At 34.6% G+C, this 18,433-nt stretch overlaps 2 protein-coding genes across 2 annotated transcripts; one reads left to right on the forward strand and one right to left on the reverse strand.

Moving 5' to 3' along the window:
* Positions 1 to 1,346: 1,346 nt before the first annotated feature.
* On the reverse strand, positions 1,347 to 8,747 carry LOC127834451 (uncharacterized; the record flags this gene model as incomplete). The annotated part of the gene is given in 4 exon segments (XM_052360298.1): positions 1,347 to 2,554; positions 3,092 to 3,291; positions 4,749 to 4,936; positions 8,203 to 8,747. Coding segments are annotated over 4 exon segments (1,323 nt in total). The 5' UTR covers positions 8,374 to 8,747.
* A 1,125-nt stretch (positions 8,748 to 9,872) lies between these two features.
* Positions 9,873 to 10,300, forward strand: LOC127835724 (loricrin-like). The gene is made up of 2 exons (XM_052362160.1): positions 9,873 to 9,934; positions 10,060 to 10,300. Exons 1-2 carry the CDS (start codon positions 9,873 to 9,875, stop codon positions 10,298 to 10,300), a joined length of 303 nt encoding a protein of 100 aa, XP_052218120.1.
* Positions 10,301 to 18,433: the final 8,133 nt, after the last annotated feature.

The following is an 18,433-nucleotide window of genomic DNA, read 5'->3' on the forward strand; positions in this document are numbered from 1 at the left end:
ATATATAAGGATGGGCAAACTACAGAAACGTATGCTCAAACGATAGTTACTTGCAAATAATCACGGTGCTGTAGAGATTTTGGGAAGATTATAAATGTGTCACCTTTGTTTGTACTACTTAATTAATGGGATTTTGCAATTTCTACTATATTCCATGAAACGTATATTCAATGCATTTCAATAAAAATTACACACCCATGACAAGTCATAGTACGATAATAGTCATTTGGTGCTATAGTAACGCAATATGTTTATGACTCCGTCACAGGTTTCAGCCCAATTTACAACAAAAACTCATTAAGTCGTCGTTCGCAGGCTTCCGGTACCTGATAAATGTAATTGAACGTATCGTCTATGGTCAAACCGGATTTAACGGAAGTTTAAATGAAGCTCAAAGTGCAATGAAACATTTTTGGACGCACACTTACATGTCAATCATTTGTTATTGTGTATAAACTTGTGTTGTATGCTCCCCAACATTTATACGGGGGTGGTTGGGTCAAAAAGAAATTCCCTTGTCCGTCATTAGTTACGTCCGTCCGTTCGTAGGTCTAATTTATTTGCCGTGCGTGGCTCGAAAAGTATTGCTGCCAGAGAAATGATACTTTATAAACATAAAACAGCATGAGGACTTGCGCCCCCGGGTATTCTGTTCATTTTTTTTTTTGGGGGGGGTGGGGGGTGGGGGGGGGGGGGGTGTTACATCACAGACGTTATTAAGTTTTTAGGAAAGCCAAATGATTTTTTTTAAATCGCGTGTTACTTAAAAACATGATGCCTTTTTGGTGGAGTAAACTTTCCAAAGATACTAAACAGCATTATGTGAACTTGCAAGTCTGGTATAGTTAATGAGGTATGAGTGCTGGGACACACGCTCGGTCCTCACATAATGTAGCCTCAGGTGCGGAAGTCCTCACATAATGTAGCCTCAGGTGCGGAAGTCCTCACATAATGTAGCCTCAGGTGCGGAAGTCCTCACATAATGTAGCCTCAGGTGCGGAAGGACCTCAACACCTATGAAACACACACTGTAGCTGGACTTGATTATTGCTAAGAGTAACATCGTTGCTTTATTTACAACCAGTTTATTTTAATTTTGTAAATATCTATAAAAAAATAAATATTGGTTTACATGTCAAATAATAGCATATACAGTTTACCAGTTTTAAAAAAAATTCGGCGTTTTTGAAAAAGAAATCAACGCTTTCCATGTCTGCTTTTGTTCAAAACATATTTATTACAATCCATCTAAAATGTATAACAATTCAAAATTTCGACACTTAAATACATTTCATTCCTTTATAGCCATATTTGATTTTGGCGACCATCTGTACTTTGGACGAGAAGCTGAAATATTGGATTGTTGACTGTCATCTTGGATGTCTTACGCAAAACTTTAGATACACCATCTTGGTCATGTCGTGGAAATCAAAACACTTCTTACGCACATTGAACCACTAACGTAGATAAAAAACATTATCAATTTTCCACACTTATAATATTGCACAGTGGTTGAGCATTAGTATTAACATAAAATTATTATGCATCAAATTTCATTCAAAATCACGTATATAGTTTTCAAGATTGTTTTCCCGCATGGACACATCTTGTATCCTTAATTCTTCATTAAAATTACAGTTTGCTAAAATAATTAATAGATTCACACATTTTAAACTATGTCTTCAAAATTTTCGTAATTTCAAAATGTAAATTTTCGTTTGATATATTTGCGAAATGTTCGTGTTCATTTAGTTTTGCAGATAATAGATTTAAATATTTCTATGAGAATGTTAACATGAACAATGTGTGGATGGGCAATACCCTAATGCGCAATTCGCACAGCACCACTCTTTCATACCAGCAACATTAAATGGCGGCACTGGTTCGCATGCGCAAACGTAAGTCACGCTCGTACATGAGCAGTGACTCGACGGACAGTATCCGGCGGCGCAGTTGATTGCACACCAATCGTCCATTGCAATGTCGCCAAACCATGCTCCTATTGCTTTACAAGGCGAATTTCTTTCGGATGTTGTAGTTGATGAGGGGGACTTTGTTGTTTTTCTTGTTGTCGATGATGAGGAAGCCGACGATGACGAGATTGATGATGTCGTTGTTGAAGTAAATGATGGTGGTTTTCCTGTGGTCGTTGGGGTATCAGTGGTTATTTTGAGTATTGTTGTTGTCTGTGTTCCTTCTGCTTTTGTTGTCGTCTGTGTTCCTTCTGTTGGTTTTGTTGTCTGTGTTCCTTCTGTAGGTGTTGTTGTCTGTGTTCCTTCTGTTGGTGTTGTTGTTGTCGTTGAAGACGATATTGTCGAGCTGGTGGGTGTTCCGGTCGATGATGAAGATGAATCTGATTCTGTTGTTTTCGCAGAAGCGGCGAAAGTGGTTGTCACATGTGGTGCTGTTGTTGCTTCTTGTGTTGTTGATGCCGTTGTCGGACTGCTTTCCGTATTGATGATTCTTATATCTGCACAGTTCCAGAAGTTCTCCTGGCCCGGCCCGCACCCCACACAGCAAGTACCGGTAGTGCTATCGCAGCCCCAACTGTTCCCTGCAATAAAACAAAATAATGCATGTTGTGTTGCTGTTTTTCTTGCTTTGTTTTACATAATATATCTGTGAAGACCAATTCGTAAGAATATGCGTAACCTTTTCGTGACACTTTTGGTGTGTTTGAATCTGTCATGCATCATTGTTACCAGTCTACCTTTCACACTTCTTGTCAAACAGTAAACAATTGCATGTCATATATGTATGTTTATCAAATGTTGCCAGACCGCCAAATTAATTACAATTAACAGGACTGATCAAGCCGCGACTCAGTTTTATGTCCAACATCATCAGGTTTAACTTTGTGTCATGTTATCTTCGCTAAACCTATACTATTATTAAACATGAATTGGGTTTTATTTCATTATAAGTAATATAATATCTTTAAAAACAATACAAAATATGAATTCGGTTCCATTCGAATATATTGTTAATGTTAAAAATACTAGATAGCATAAAATGTGCGTGGGTTTAAATATATATAACGCAAACATCATCAAGGAACAGGGGGAAAATTCAAAATAAATGTTATTCATACCAGTGTTGTATATCCACTGCAATACGCAATTCTCGCATGAGACGTCATCTGGTAATTTTAACCCGACCTTGAATTCGCCGGTTCCTGTGATCTGATTGGCGTCTAGATCGTATCGGGTGGTACCTTTGTGGTTCGTGAGTAGGTATTGATTAAGACACTCTTGCGTCACTTTCGTGCGTGAATTAGGCAAAGGGCACACCCTGGAATTGAAAACCTCAAGTGACCAAAATTGCAAAAAAAGTGTTAAACAATTAAACAACTGAACATGTTCACGTTTCAAAGGTTGACTTAACTTTCATTGTAATAATAGTCAAGTCATAATTGTCAAATGTTTTTATAATGCTTGTATTCTGAAATCCCCACTATGCTTTTTAAAAAGATCGTGAGTTCGAGTCCCACTTGCACCGTAGATGGATACATATAAGTGCCTGCGTATTCCGTTAATATAGCAGTATTAAGAGAATATGTATGATTTAAAACAGATCCATAAAATAATCGCTATACCGATTTAACCAACAATCATTAATATGGGATATCAATGATGTCATAACAAACCATGTGTTTATGATCGATTTAGGCGTCTAATATGTTTATTAACAACAGTTTTTAAAAGTTGTTATCCGATTCCCATTATCAATTTCGACTGAAAACAATATATGAAAAGTCCAACTATCTGGAGAAGTGTATCGTTTTGCATAGGAAAAAAGTGTTCAGCTACGAAGCATCTAGATCTGGATGTCATTCATACGGTGGCATAGAGGTGACATTCACTCCTCTTTTTTTAATTGCACTCCTCTTTTTTCTATCTCGTGGCCACGACTTAGTAACTCGTGGCCACGAGTTAGCTATGTCGTGGCCACGAGATAGAAAAAAGAGGAGTGTAAAACTATATAAAAGAAGAGTGCAAGTGAAAAAGAGCGATGCAGTAAATAAAGGAAGGGTGCATTAAAGAAAAGAGGAGAGAATTTCGAGATCTAGAGATCCCGACTTCGCTAACTCGTGGCCACGAGTTAGTCAGCCAATAAAAGTGTTCCATATGGTCGTTCATGTTGATCTTTATAAAAAGGGAAGTAAGCATCAACAAAAGAGGAGAGAATTTTAGTTATCTCGAGATCCCGACTTAGCTCAGCCAATCAAATTGTTCCATATGGTCGTCCTTGGTGATCTTTATACAAAGGGAAGTAATCATCACATTAAAAGCCCGCTTTGGCCATCTATATATACGCGTACAGAATACTTACACATGTTACACACAATTTGATTGGTTGACTAACTCGTGGCCACGAGTTAGCTACGTCGGGATTTCGGGATCTCGAAATTCTCCCTTCTTTTGTTTAATGCACCCCTTCTTTATTTACTGCACCGCTCTTTTTTTAGTTGCACTTCTCTTTTATTAAGTTTTGCACTCCTCTTTTTTCTATCTCGTGGCCACGACATAGCTAACTCGTGGCCACGAGTTACTAAGTCGTGGCCACGAGAGAGAAAAAAGAGGAATGCAAATTAAAAAAAAGAGGAGTGAATGTAACCTCTATGCCACCGTACATTCACTTGTGATGGCTGTGCTTAACGTTATTCTACGGGGAAGATAATTCCTGTGAAGACATTGACAAGTTTAAACATTAAGTAATTCAATGAAAATAGCGTATAGGCTAATAACCTGAACTCCCACCACCCTTTGTGATTGGCTGTTAGCTTGACGGTGGCCGTAATATTGGCGCCTTTGACGTAACTTCCGGTTATTGTTCCGGTCACGTATTTCCCCGTGAGATCTTCGTTTTCTTTTACTTGATTGGCGTAGTTGTCACCGCAGACACCACATCGTCCCCCGTTTTGATTCCATTGTACCTGAAATATTGCAATAATTGACAATCGTCTAAAAGACATGTTTTGTTTGCATATTTCCTGATGAAAACTATTTATATTGGAAAATATCATGTTGTTGTGGTAAAAAACATGTTTAAGTTCTTAACGTTCATAGATACTATATCTGAAATATTTCGATATGTATGAGGTAAAATTCGAACATTTGTGTCCTGTAATTTGCATCATGGGATACATTTTACACGATGCCAAGATATGTTTGTCACATTTCTACGGTATTCCGTTTTTATCACTCGTTCTTCCTCACTTTTGACCTATCGATTAAAAGCGCGAGAACAAGAGAATACGATACGCGGCGAAATAACGATCTGAAATCAAGCAATTGACATTAAAATATCGCATTTTAATCACATCGTGTTTTCTTGTTCCGCCTTTATCTATCAAAAAGATTGAAAAATCGAAAACGGTCACGTGTAAGATGCTTCGTGATCTCCTTTAAGTGCGCATACGCATGTTCATTATCCATTCAATTAGACATAAACATAATACAAATAAAATAGTTTTCAGTAAAATATGCTTCATTATTCTGAAATATGGTGCCCGTTTAAAATTCATTGAATTACTTTCGGTTTGCAGGGTTGGATAAAAGGTAACAAGAAATATCTTTAAAAAAGATATACGGCGTTGATTGTGGTTGGAGTTTATGGAAGGTAAAGATTTAAATGAATGAGATCAAGGATAGCTAATATCTTTTTCTGTGCAGTTTTTAGCTGCATCAAACGCAGTACGGGATGTTACGCGGAGTTTTCGCGGCTTATTTTACATTAATACATATTGCTGGTCATAAACCTATAGATACAAAAAAGAAAACCAAAGTCAACCGGCCACACGCGAAGTCTCCGTACATATTTTAAATATGTATACGCGCGTTCTTCGAACAAACCTGTTTGAGTGGTTTATCGGGAATTGCTACGTGTATTTGATTCGATTATTAACAGTATCGAGAATCATCGCGCTCATACTTAATACATTAGTCAATATGCTGCAATAATACATTAGTAAATATGATGGAATAATTCTTGTTAATTAATTAAAAATAATATTTATCATGGTATTGTTGAAAACACATTAAGAATCTATTATTGACATGCCATAAAATAATATCGCTGGATATCTTCATTTCACATCTTTCTGGTGGTAAAGAAAATTCCGGTTCACCTAGTTCACGCTATAGCGTCTTTATTATATAACTATTATATAACTGACCGCGAACTCCGAACCGCACAGAAGGTCTGATCTGTATATAAACTCTGACATTCAAACACACTAACCGCGAACTGACCCCTTATACCTCGCGGGTTGAAATGCAACACATTAAAGTGAGGCATCGCTTCCACTGCTCTTTATACTTTTACATATAACATGTTGACAGGAATATGGAAGTCAGTACTAAATATGAGAACATGGCCTTTAAGTACACAACGTTCTCGCGCTGAAAATCCTCTGAAAATAAAAGATGTACGCACAAACTGTATTGATGTCGAGATTGAGTGTAAAACTGTTCTGTCTATAAAGCCTTTTTATTAGAGATAAAACTGTTTCATGCTGAACACGCAGTAAAACAGTGTTACAAAGACGCGGACATGTTTCCAATGTTCTAGTGGTATTATCAAATCAGCCAATGCAGTCAATGAAGTGTATTCATCTGTACTTGGCCGCGGGAAGTTTTATTTGAGTTCTATTGGACGCTAACAAAGGTCAGGCTAAGGTGAAAAGCTGGCGTATACAGCTGACGCCGAAAAAAAATAATAACAACGAGTCAGAATAACGTATATGAATTACGGTCTAGGAGTTTGTAAATTGCTATATCCACGCGCTCCGTTCGCGGCGCAAGTAGGTCTCGTGTTATCTATATATTTGAAGATTTCGAGAAAACAGACGTTCTAAAGTGTGTGCGTTTTCTTCTGGTATGTGATTTGATTTCTTGCCAACAGTCAGTATGTGCGGTCAGCGTATTAATCAAGATTCTGGAGTCTTCCAAGATAGTGACTCGTAATTTCCAGCTGGAGCTTTCGATAATTTATTTTTTTGCTGCCCCTTTGGGATTCGAACATTCAATGGCCTTGATTAAAAAGCTATCGCCTTACCCTCCCTACAATTATGTAACACTATTCTTTTTTAGTTTATGTAAGCGAATTTGATATATATTAAAATAAAAACGATAGAAACACTCCAAATTATTCCATCGTATTGCGTTTTTTTTTAACACTATTATTTAATATCATATGATGATAACTTTAACAAAGATATTTTTCAGTACACGTCTCAGTCTCTAGTGTCATTTTTGTTCTTATTGAACATTGTTCTTCTGCTGTTGTTGTTGTTTTCAAAAGTACATCCTTCATTGTATGAGCACGGATGGCCGAGTGGTCTAAATGGTAGACTTTTACTTCATGAATCCAGGGGTCAGTAGTTCAAGCCCTGTTGAGGGTTACTTTTCTTTTCTTTTTTTATATATTTTATTCTAGATTTTTTACTGGAGCTTTTTAGATCCAATGTTTACCTTTATCAATATAAAGCATTTTTGACAAACTTCAATACATGCCAAAATCTGTGAAAAGGCCCCTTTAACGATTAAAAATAAGCGTCTGTCGTTATAAATTCAACACACGTTAAAATGGCATCACTTCTAATGCAATAAAATGACATATATTCCACTGAAAAACATTTAGTTTGTACAAAAACATTAAAATGTGTGTACGTTTGAAAGAGTGTGTGGTGTTTGGGGCTTTATAACGATATACTTACTGATATTGCTTTATGGTCACATTTTTAAATTAAGCTTTTTCAATGTTAAACAAAAGTACAACTTAAAACGTACCGATCCGAGGTAAATCATTAAAATGATGAGAACCATTTCAATTTCGACAAATATTTGTCAGCCTATGTTTGTCGATATCAGGTTATAAATCACTTTTGTGACGCGTGGCTATCTATGCCCCCATGCTTTAATATAAACACTTTCGAAACCAAACTTTGTTTCTGGTCAAAAAAGGATAACATGATCTAATCAAAGATTGTGTAACTAAAGTGAAAACTTTTTTCACTTTCTTACACTCTGTATATATAATTTCTATACATATTTTGTCACAGTACACAAATCTTAGTTTTGTTAAAGTTTTGTAGAAAGTACAAATCTTTGTTCATTTGTACACTATAAAAAACATTTTTTTTGTATGTAATGTTATAATATATGATATACTAAAAATATTTAACAAGTGAATTCTTACCCCAGCACCGCCACAAAACTGTTCATTATCATTGTAATTTATCGGAACTTTGTATCCAAATCTCCACGCGGACGACCTTTGCGGGGGGTCCCACAGCATCCCATGACCATTCACCTTTAAAATCGTCGCCATGGCAAACAATGTCGCAAATATTGATGTCACAAAACTCATTTTTATAATTTCTAACTGTTTGGTTACTAAGCGCAAAATATCAACGAAGCCCTGGCTCGTGTTCAAACTTTCTTTAAATTTCTCCCTACCAGTTTTTTTTCTAAACAAAGTATCTTGTCTATGTAAGAAGTGAGTACCCTGCTTAAAGATTTAAATACTTCAAAATAATTTTTATTTTATTACTCTCAAATTCGTACTTTTCTCTCAGAAATCGCACACTTCTGGATTTCCTTTAGATATGTCTATACGCTAAAACGTTTCTATCACTTCTGTATAGTTTAAGTATCGGGAATACCACACATATTTCACGCGCAGGTAAAATCATTCACATGTGTTCGACAACGATGCTATCGTTCAATCAGCAGTCTGCAATATAATTTTACGGTTAACAATCACTCTTATTTATACCCGTATGTAAAAGTTTAAACCTAAATAACCCCTATATGCTCAATCAACCAAGGATTGACTCTGTAGACGTAGTAGATAAAAATATTTATTCAAGCTTTAAATACCCGTATAAAATACATCAGCTCGCATTGTATTTTTATCGCATCGACGCATAAATTGTTTATCACGAGTGCTTTGTTTTGGTAATTTTTAAATACGTGCCAAAATCGTGACGCACTAAAGCAAACATGTCTCATGCTAAGTAATCTTTAACGTCACTGTTTTATTACTGATTTAATAGACAGTACCAAAATGACTAAAATGACTGACGCTATAAACAAACCCGGATTTGACTATGTCGGTTAATGGGATTTAATGTACACGTTTATAAAACGACTTTGGTAGTAATTAAAAAAGATCCGAAACGAAATCTTAGGTGAAATTTAAATTTGTTTGTTAGGTATTTAGTTTGTTCAAAGATGTATATACTAACTAAATGTGAATTTGTTCGATCTAAAGTTTTAATTTTTAGACATCCCGATTTTTTCTATAATTTCTGGTTACAAAATGCAAAGTACTCGCACTCGTCGCAGTTATATGTTGAAAACAATATAATTGGACATAGCATCGGTTTATATAGAATTTTATTCAAATAATTAAGACGTTCCCTAAGTATTTATGGATTTGTTTCTAAACAAATATGCCTCGTTTTTTATAAACGATCAATAAAAGATTTAATTTAAAATTGCAAAATACATTTTTTTCCTCACATACAATTGAATAGGTTTACTCGGTCAGTGAACATGATTCGAATAATATTACTCAATATCAATATAATCTGTAGTGTAAAGCTATTTTTATTGCAATGACGTGTGTGAAGCAAACCATTATATGACGAAGTACTTAAATATCAATTCAAATTAGTGTATCTATGTAAGATTGTATTTAATGAAAATAAAAAACAGACTATTCTGGCATGAATTTTATATTTAAAATATACATGTATAGCCAGTACTATATTACCTTCAATAGTGTTTAAAACTTGATCGTGGTGGTGGTTTTATTGTTGACGATGATAAAATGTGTTGGTGTTGGTGTAAATGGTGGTAGCGATGGTGGTATTGTGGTTAATTGTGATTGTCGATGGTGAAGGTGGCGGTGATGGTTGTGACTGGTATTAAGGTCAAGTCAATTTTATTTTGTATGATGTGGATGATGGCGGTGGTGGTGATGGTTGTGGTGATGTGGGTGAAGGTTATAGTGGTGACTGTTATGGTAAAGGGGTGATTGTTGTTGTAGTGGTGGTGGTGGTGATGATGGTGATGGTTGTAGTACCGTGGATGATGGTGGTGATGGTGGTTATGGTGGTTTTGGTGATGGTATTGGTGATGTGGGTGATGGTAATAGTGGTGATTGTTGTGGTGAAGGGGTGATTGTTGTTGTGATGGTGATGGGGCTGTTGGTGGTAATATGGGGTGATGTTCGTCGCGGTGGGATGCTGGTCGAGGTGTTGTTGGTGGTGGTTGTGATTATGTTTTAGGTGGCGGTGATGGTGTTGCTTATGATGGTGGTGGAATAACGGCCTTCTCGCGACGTCAATGTGTTACTAACGATATGTAAAATACCTGTGATAATTGCTATATATTTATGTTTATTAACGGAACAGAACAGACATTTTATTCAGACTTATACATAAGAACATCGTCTTAATACATACAGTATAAAAGTAAATATGTCACGTTTTCATTATATTTAAGTTCAAACAAATGGAAAAAAATACACAAAACATAAAATAAATACAAATGAAGAAAATGCATAGAGTAAATTTTCTAAACATTATGACAGAAAGATTTATAGGTGATACCGCTTATATAGTATTATTGATAAATGAATTGCGAATTACAAATGTTTCTTATATATATTTACACAACTTGACACGTTCGTTTTTATCGGATGAAGTCAGTAATTGGTGATACTTAAACACAGATGGATTAATATATGCATAGCTTTTAAGGTATTTTTGTCGTAAAACACTATAACATGAACAAATACAAACGAAGTGAAACTCATCTTCAAGATCTCTACTATTGCAACATACACAGTATCTTTCGTTGCGAGGAATATCATTACGGCCATACCTCCGAGTTTGAATTGTCAGTGGATGAACCGAAATTCTTAACTTAACAAATTGAATACGCAAACTCCTTGGTAACAAATCCAAATAGGTTCGTATACTATTGTAGGTTTAAAAACTCTATAAATGTCTAATACAGGACTGTTACTTAATGTACCATACCATTCTTGTTCAAATGTATCTATTTCTAAACTGGCATATAAAAGAAGTTATACATACAGAGCTATGGTTATTAAAACATATCCATAACCATGATCGTTTAACAACTGTTTAATATGTGAGACCCAATTGATGTGTCCTTTATGACACTCTTTTACATTCATATCATACACAGTACGGAGAATAATATTATCACTCAGCCTTATTTTAAACGAATATTTTAACATTCTTATAAAATGATTAATGTAAATTGGGTATCGACCCAACTCTCCATAAACAAATGCGTTACAACTGTTGAGTCTTACTTGTAGCATTCGTTTACAGAACTTTAAATGGAAACGTTCTATTTCTTAAGACTTTGTAAAACCCCATATTTCGGAGGCATAGTTAAGAATAGAACCAACAAATGCATTAAATAACTGGCAAAGTATTTTAGGTTTAAGATCATACATTTACACTTGTATAGCAAAGTATCCATAGCCATAAGGGCTTTACCTACTAAATGTTCTTGGTTCAATTTGAAACTACCTGTATAATTTATAACAATACCTAAATAATTAAAGTTATCAACTGTTTCGATGTTTTGGCCATCGTATGTCCATGCCTCATTTTGGCGTCAACGGCACCTTTTACGGAAAACCATAATTTTAGTTTTTGAAGTGTTTACTTTAAGGCCCCAAGTATTACAATACACAAGCAGATTATCCAAATGGGTTTGGGCTTCTTCAGGATTTTTACCCAATATGGCCATATCATCGGCGAAAAGGAGTAATATAAGTAAAACATCGTCAATAGTTAAACCAGGCTCTATATTATGTTGTATAAACATCTCTAGGTCCTCTACAAACAGAGAAAAGAGCAAAGGGGACATGACCTCCCCTTGGCGTAGACCAACCGAGTAGCGGAAGTAGTCAGAATAAGTAGAACATGACTTAACACACGATTTAACATGTGCATACATATTGCAATATTTTACATCGGATGCCAGTTTTATACAATTTTAACCACAATGCATTTCTATATATACTATCAAAACATTTCATCATGTCTACATATATTACATGGAGCCTTTTATTGTCATTAATATATTTTTGTACAATAGACATTAATATGTATATAGCATCGATTGTTGAATAACCCTTACGAAATCCGAATTGTGCATCCGAAATACTATTATTATTCTCACAAAAACATTCGATGCTCTTATTAATTATTGTAGTAAATAGTTTTGAGAAACAGCTTACTAGTGTAATTCCTCTGTAATTATTAATTTCGTTTACAGAGCCCTTTTTGTGTAATGGGATTATAATTCCATGTGTCCATTTTTCAGGGAAAAACTCCGATTGTAGTATACAATTAAAAATATCACATAAATGGTTACACAATAGATCGCTACATTCTATTAAATATGTGTTTAATATAAAGTCAACACCCGCTGACTTATTTCTCATAAGTTTTTTAATTGCACATATAACTTCATCAACACTAATAGGCTGGTCCAACTCTGGGAACACAACATTTTCATCACTAAAATTATAGCTGGAACAAAATTGCTCTGCCTCAGTATTATTGCAATTAAAAGTACTGTTGCTAAGGTTTTCAAAAAATAATTTAAAATCGTCAAATGAAATTTTATGACTGGTTAGTTTATTCTTGGATTTGAATTTTTTTTTTAAATCGCGAGTTTTTTTTTCTTTAAGTCTTCCATATCAGAACTTTTTGTATGATATGCACATCCCTTCTTTTTCCGTATTAAATCTTTATGTAGTTTCTTATCATGAAAAAGCCTTGATCAACTAGCATCTGATTTATTCAAATTAAAACACTTTCAGGCATCAATATATAAACGACGGGCAGACTCACAATCACTATCGAACCAGTCAGCATCAGTTAAACTACCGTATTCTTCGAACATGTACTTCGGTTTATTACTAAACGTATATGTATGGGAAAATAATGGGTCCGCTACACTGCGGATAGTATAAGTAAACTCATTTATGGCATTATTTACTGTTAATATTTGTATGCGTATAAAAGTATGTTAAGTTTTTTCCAGTACTTATGCAATATGCAATAATAATGATCAATTGGGATATGTTTTATTTGCTATTATTACTATTATTATTATTATTATTATTAGTTTTATTATTGTTATTATTATTACCATTATTATTATTATTATTATTATTATTATTATTATTATTATTATTATTATTGTTGTTACTTATTAGAGTTTTATCATTGTTTTTCAAGTAACATCATATTTACAAAAGGAAGTATGCATATTTTAACAATAGCTATTATCATATAATAAATATGTGTTAGTTTTTGTAAGTAAAATTACTTACAAAAACACGTCCAACATGTGTGATAAGTTACTCTTACAATACAGTAGAATAGTAGAAGGTTATTTTATTAATGTTTTTTTCATCAACCTGAGAACAAGTCATTTTAATGTCAAAATTGTCGTAACAATTTAAATCTTTAAAAATGTGGTTAAGACCCTTTTAGTGACAATCTGCGTGTTAAGAAAGTGATATTATTTGTTTAATAATAATTTTACAATAGTCATTCAGTTTTCTCAAAATACCACCATCATCCGTTAACTGTGAAATACAGTCGTTCAAAATAAATGTCATGGTGAAACTTCATATACTAAAAATAAACAAATGCAGAATATATTGTAGGTAATAAAATAAGATAAAATATAGAACAAAATTATGAACCGTATAAACTCTGTCGTAAACAGGGTAGAAAGTCGCATCGGATTTCATGACGCATCAGGTCCACTTATACTAGCAGTGTAAAAATTGGTTAAAGATGCCTCAAACCATGTAACCTTACTCATTACAAGGCCATATAAACTGCTATTTTGGGTAGGGCTCTATTAGATCTACTTTATAAAAAGTAGTTTCAAGTCCTTACGTTCTCGATTTTTTTAAATCATGACAAAAAGTAGAACCAACATTAAGATCAATTTTTTATTGTTCAAAAGAATTTAAGAGCTAGCTCTTAAGGAACGGGTAACCGAAAAACATTCCTTTTTACGCAAAAACATGATAATTTCACACCCACATATTTGGAATCAAATTTCACGAGTCGTGTTAAAGACACCGTGACTCGTGAAACACGCCGGGTATGCGAATACTTCGTTGACGGATGGCACTTCACTAACAGAGAACAACAAACGCCACGCGCGAGAGGTAAGTTCCTCTGTTTTATTTAAAGTTATATCCTAAAGATTAGTTTTTAAGACAAGACACATGGTCAAGTTGATAAATGGTGTATCCTTTTGTATTGGGAATACACAATTTCACGGAAGAATGGTACAGTTTTGCCCAAAAAATAGAAAATTCGATCGGAAAACAGCATAAACTGGATGAACAGTAAACATTTTAACAAAATAAAACTACTTAGAATTATTGCAAGAATTTGTTTGCTATTCCAGCATGTAGAGTAATCACTGTGCTTCAAATACTGAAATTTTGATAGTATTCAATGAAATATAAACAAAGATAGTGCATGTTGTAATAGGTGGCATACATAAAGTTGCAGGCACTTTATTTACCGATAAAGGGCACTTCAGATTACGGAGACTTTCAACAAAGCAGGCACTCTAATAACTGAGTTTTATCTTCTACCTTAAATGCATTTATTTATATTATGGCTATTCATACGAAACATTTTGAAAATATATTTTCAAAAATCACATTACTATTAATTTATACTATGTTTATTATAATTGCAATTTTCAAATAAGATATTTATTATTAAATAAATGTGTACATAATAAACTTGTTTTTTATTGGTAACTTGAGATTCAGAGAAATGAAAATACAACGGATAATGCGGATCAACACAATCGTGTTTAATTTTACTTATAGCAGGGCTCTAGATATCGGTAGTGGAGGGGTCTTTATGAGGCAAATACACATTTGTTCTTCATAAAATCCTATGTCGGTTGTGCTTATTTGAATCGCATCATCAAGACGATACTTATGCGTAGCAACAAAATTAAAAAGAGAATGGTAAAACTCCCTTAATTTTGAGCCCTGCTTATAGGGAGCACTTCCCTTTACGCAACGCTTACGTTTGCTCGAAGTGCGATTCACCTGACCCTAAATCACTGTATTGGTCGAGTTTAAAGAAATACGGGTAAAATTAAATCGTAAAAACAACTGATTCTGGAAAAAAGGATAGCGTACATAAAATGTTTAAATGTCATATTATGGAGTCAGTACTTAGTATACCCCCACAAACGAAGTTTAGGGTGCTATATAGGATAGAACTCGTCTGTCTGTCGGTCGGTCGGTCCGTATAAGTGTCCGCTTTCTCGGTTTTCATCCGATCTTCACCAAACTTGGCCAGAAGTGGTATCTAGATGATGTCTATGTCAAGTTTGAATATTGGTCATGACGGGTCAAAAACTAGGTCACGGGGTCACTTAGTGCGGTTTAAACATTCAGCATGGTATCCGCTCTCTAATTCAAGTAGTGTTCATCCAATATTTGCCAAACTTGGTCAGAAGTTGAATTAAGATGATGTCTAGGCCAAGTTTGAACATGGGCCATGCCGGGCCAAAAACTAGGTCACGGGGTCACTTGGTGCGTTTTTTAACATTCAGCATGATGTCCGCTCTCTAATTCAAGTAGTATTCATCAGATATTCACCAAACTTGGTCAGAAGTTGTATTTTGATGATGTATAGGCAAAGTTCAAACATGGGCCATGCGGGGTCAAAACTAAGTCACGGGTCACTTAGTGCGTTTTAAACATTGATCATGGTGTCCGCTGTTTTTGTGTGAAGACAACACGTAAAATATTCTGTGTCAATGCGGCATGTGGGAGTATTCGTCACGTCTGTTCTTTCAAATGTATTCTTGTTTTGTCTTTTCACAGGATCTGAACCCATGGATAAGAAGACTCTTTCGAAGTATAGGTGCTTCTATTGTACATCACCTACATACAAAACAGATGAATATTCGGAAATTGTGGAGCATTGTGTAAAAGGCCACAAGTGCCAGACTTTAAAATACAGAGAGCTTATTCTTCAAGGCGAAACTGGATTGCTTAAGTACCAGTCGAAGTCCCACGAAGGGATAATTCCCATAAGATTGGAGAATGAGGGGAAAACTATTGAAGTAAGGGGTTCGCAAACCTTCATCACCCGCACAACTCCAAAACGCAAAAGCTCAACACTTCTGTTAAAGACAAGTTGGCATCGTGCAGATATCTTCCATTTGAGTGTGAAGATGATGAGCTTCCCGATGAAGTAGATATTATGGGTTCATCATCTGTATAAAAAAAACTCACACAAGGAATTGTTGTGTATTTTACCAAGTATTTTAGAAGGGTTTAGAAGTGTTTTAACAGTATTCCACAGCGAATTCTGCATATTTGATTCACAAAAAACGAGTGTGTTATATCTGGAAAAAAGTGTCTAGATGTCGGGAAACGAAGTGCCATTGTTTTTTAGATGATCGGTAAACGAAGTGCAGATGAAAAATGTGCATGCGACTCTTAAAACATTTGAATTTTCTCAAATACATTAGTAAACTAAAATGTAACATGTTGTAACATTACTGGATATATTGATCTTTTATTTCGAATGGTAAGCACGTTCTTGATTTATTTCCAAGTATGTTTATTTTGTTGAAATATGTACTGATCATTCAATTCATGCTGATTATCGATGGAATTTTATCGTTTTTTTTTTAAATAATTCACCGTTTTTCCACGAATTTCTTTCTTCGCAATACGAAGTGCTATACCATTAATCACCCAAACAATGTTATGTGTCTAAAAACCAAATAAACAGAACATAAATACAAAAAAGCTGAAGAACTCACCTCTCGCGCGTGGCTTTTGTTGTTCTCTGTTAGTGAAGTGCCATCCGTCAACGAAGTATTCGCATACCCGGCGTGTGAAATGTGATGCCACAAGCGTGAGGTATACAATTATCGAGTGACGACATAACTGAATGAAATAAATATGCATATTGACGTTGAAATCGGATGTGACTGCACAACCTTTTGACCCTCAAATGCGTGTCCAGGTTTGACTAAGATTTATCATTTATTTAGATTTTGATGAGAATCTATTAAAAAGCAATTTTCTTTCTTTTTTCTCTACCATTTGCTTACTAAATAGATTACCTCTGAACCTGTTGGTTTCAGGAAAGAATGCACATGAAGTCTGTATTAATAATACGTGTGCCTGTATATTTAAGTTCAACGGGTGGGCATACAGTTTGTCATTTTAGAAAGCTTAACTGTATACAAAAGAAATGTTGCAATCCAAGCATGAATATTGCAAATTGAAAGTGTCTGAGCACTACTTCGGAAAGGTTTACGCACAGACGGACAGACGTCCAGAGTGACTAAACTTGATAATCAATACTTCGTATATGTTGTTTTAAATAGTTATATTATTGGAATTATTTGTAAAAGATCCGAAAAAAACGACCCGATTCAAATGAAATTTGTTGCAGACATCTGAAACAGGATCTACAGTCGATACAGCGATCAGTGTTACATTATCAAGATATAAGTTAATTATTTTTAAAATTTCAATATCCCGTGGTAACAATGCAAAATATTATAAAAAAGTAATGCACCGTATGAACTGTAATAAACAGTGTCTAACGCGCCTTACGACATGGCATCATATCCAATGACTCACTAAGTCAATTGATAGTGTATACATTGAGAATGATATACACAATCGCCTTTACGTCAATATCGGGTATGACACGTGATGATTCAGGTGCTTTTTAAATTGAAATGTAACGCCTCGGTTGCTTCGACTGTTTTGGTTAGGCGTACAAAACATTATTTTAGTACTTTCCTACCTTGCTTAAAATGCCACAACCTTCCTAACATTTTATTGACTTCTATGCAATGCCGGCTTGCCCGAATCCCTGCATATTTTTATGTTGTTCCTTTTTTTAATTTTTTGCCAAGTATCCTGCAACACACACGGTTTGGTCCGTAATTTTTTATCCGCCGCCATTACGAGTAAAAATAAATTTTAACTTTTAGTTATTTCATCTAGACAATGTTCTTTACAACTAGATTTTCGTGTATCATATTCAGTTTAAATTCAAAATGAAAACCAAGACTACAGTTACCCAATAAACCCATCTTAATTAAAAAAGAGAGTTGTAGCCAAGTGATTAAGTCGTTTAACTTTTCACCAAAGAGCGTGGTTTTAAATACTGGTAGTTGCACTCTTTTTCATTTGGTTTTAAATAGTTTAGTTTCTATACATAAATCCGTTAATTCAACACTTCTAAATTAATTTCATTCTCCAAAAATATCATTTTCTGCATAAATGTTTCATTAAAGAATCCTAAGTCTATTTCAGAGAAATGATTAAATAA

The sequence above is a fragment of the Dreissena polymorpha genome, chromosome 6 (genome assembly GCF_020536995.1).
Source record: "Dreissena polymorpha isolate Duluth1 chromosome 6, UMN_Dpol_1.0, whole genome shotgun sequence".
In the NCBI taxonomy this organism is placed as follows: domain Eukaryota; kingdom Metazoa; phylum Mollusca; class Bivalvia; order Myida; family Dreissenidae; genus Dreissena; species Dreissena polymorpha.

What these genes read in the sequence shown, in the direction of transcription:
- LOC127835724 (XM_052362160.1), top strand. Translation starts at nt 9,873, where the DNA reads ATGGTGGTATTGTGGTTAATTGTGATTGTCGATGGTGAAGGTGGCGGT. An exon ending in GGCGGTGATGGTTGTGACTG is followed by an intron (nt 9,935 to 10,059) that starts GTATTAAGGTCA and finishes TTGTTGTTGTAG; the next exon opens with TGGTGGTGGTGGTGATGATG.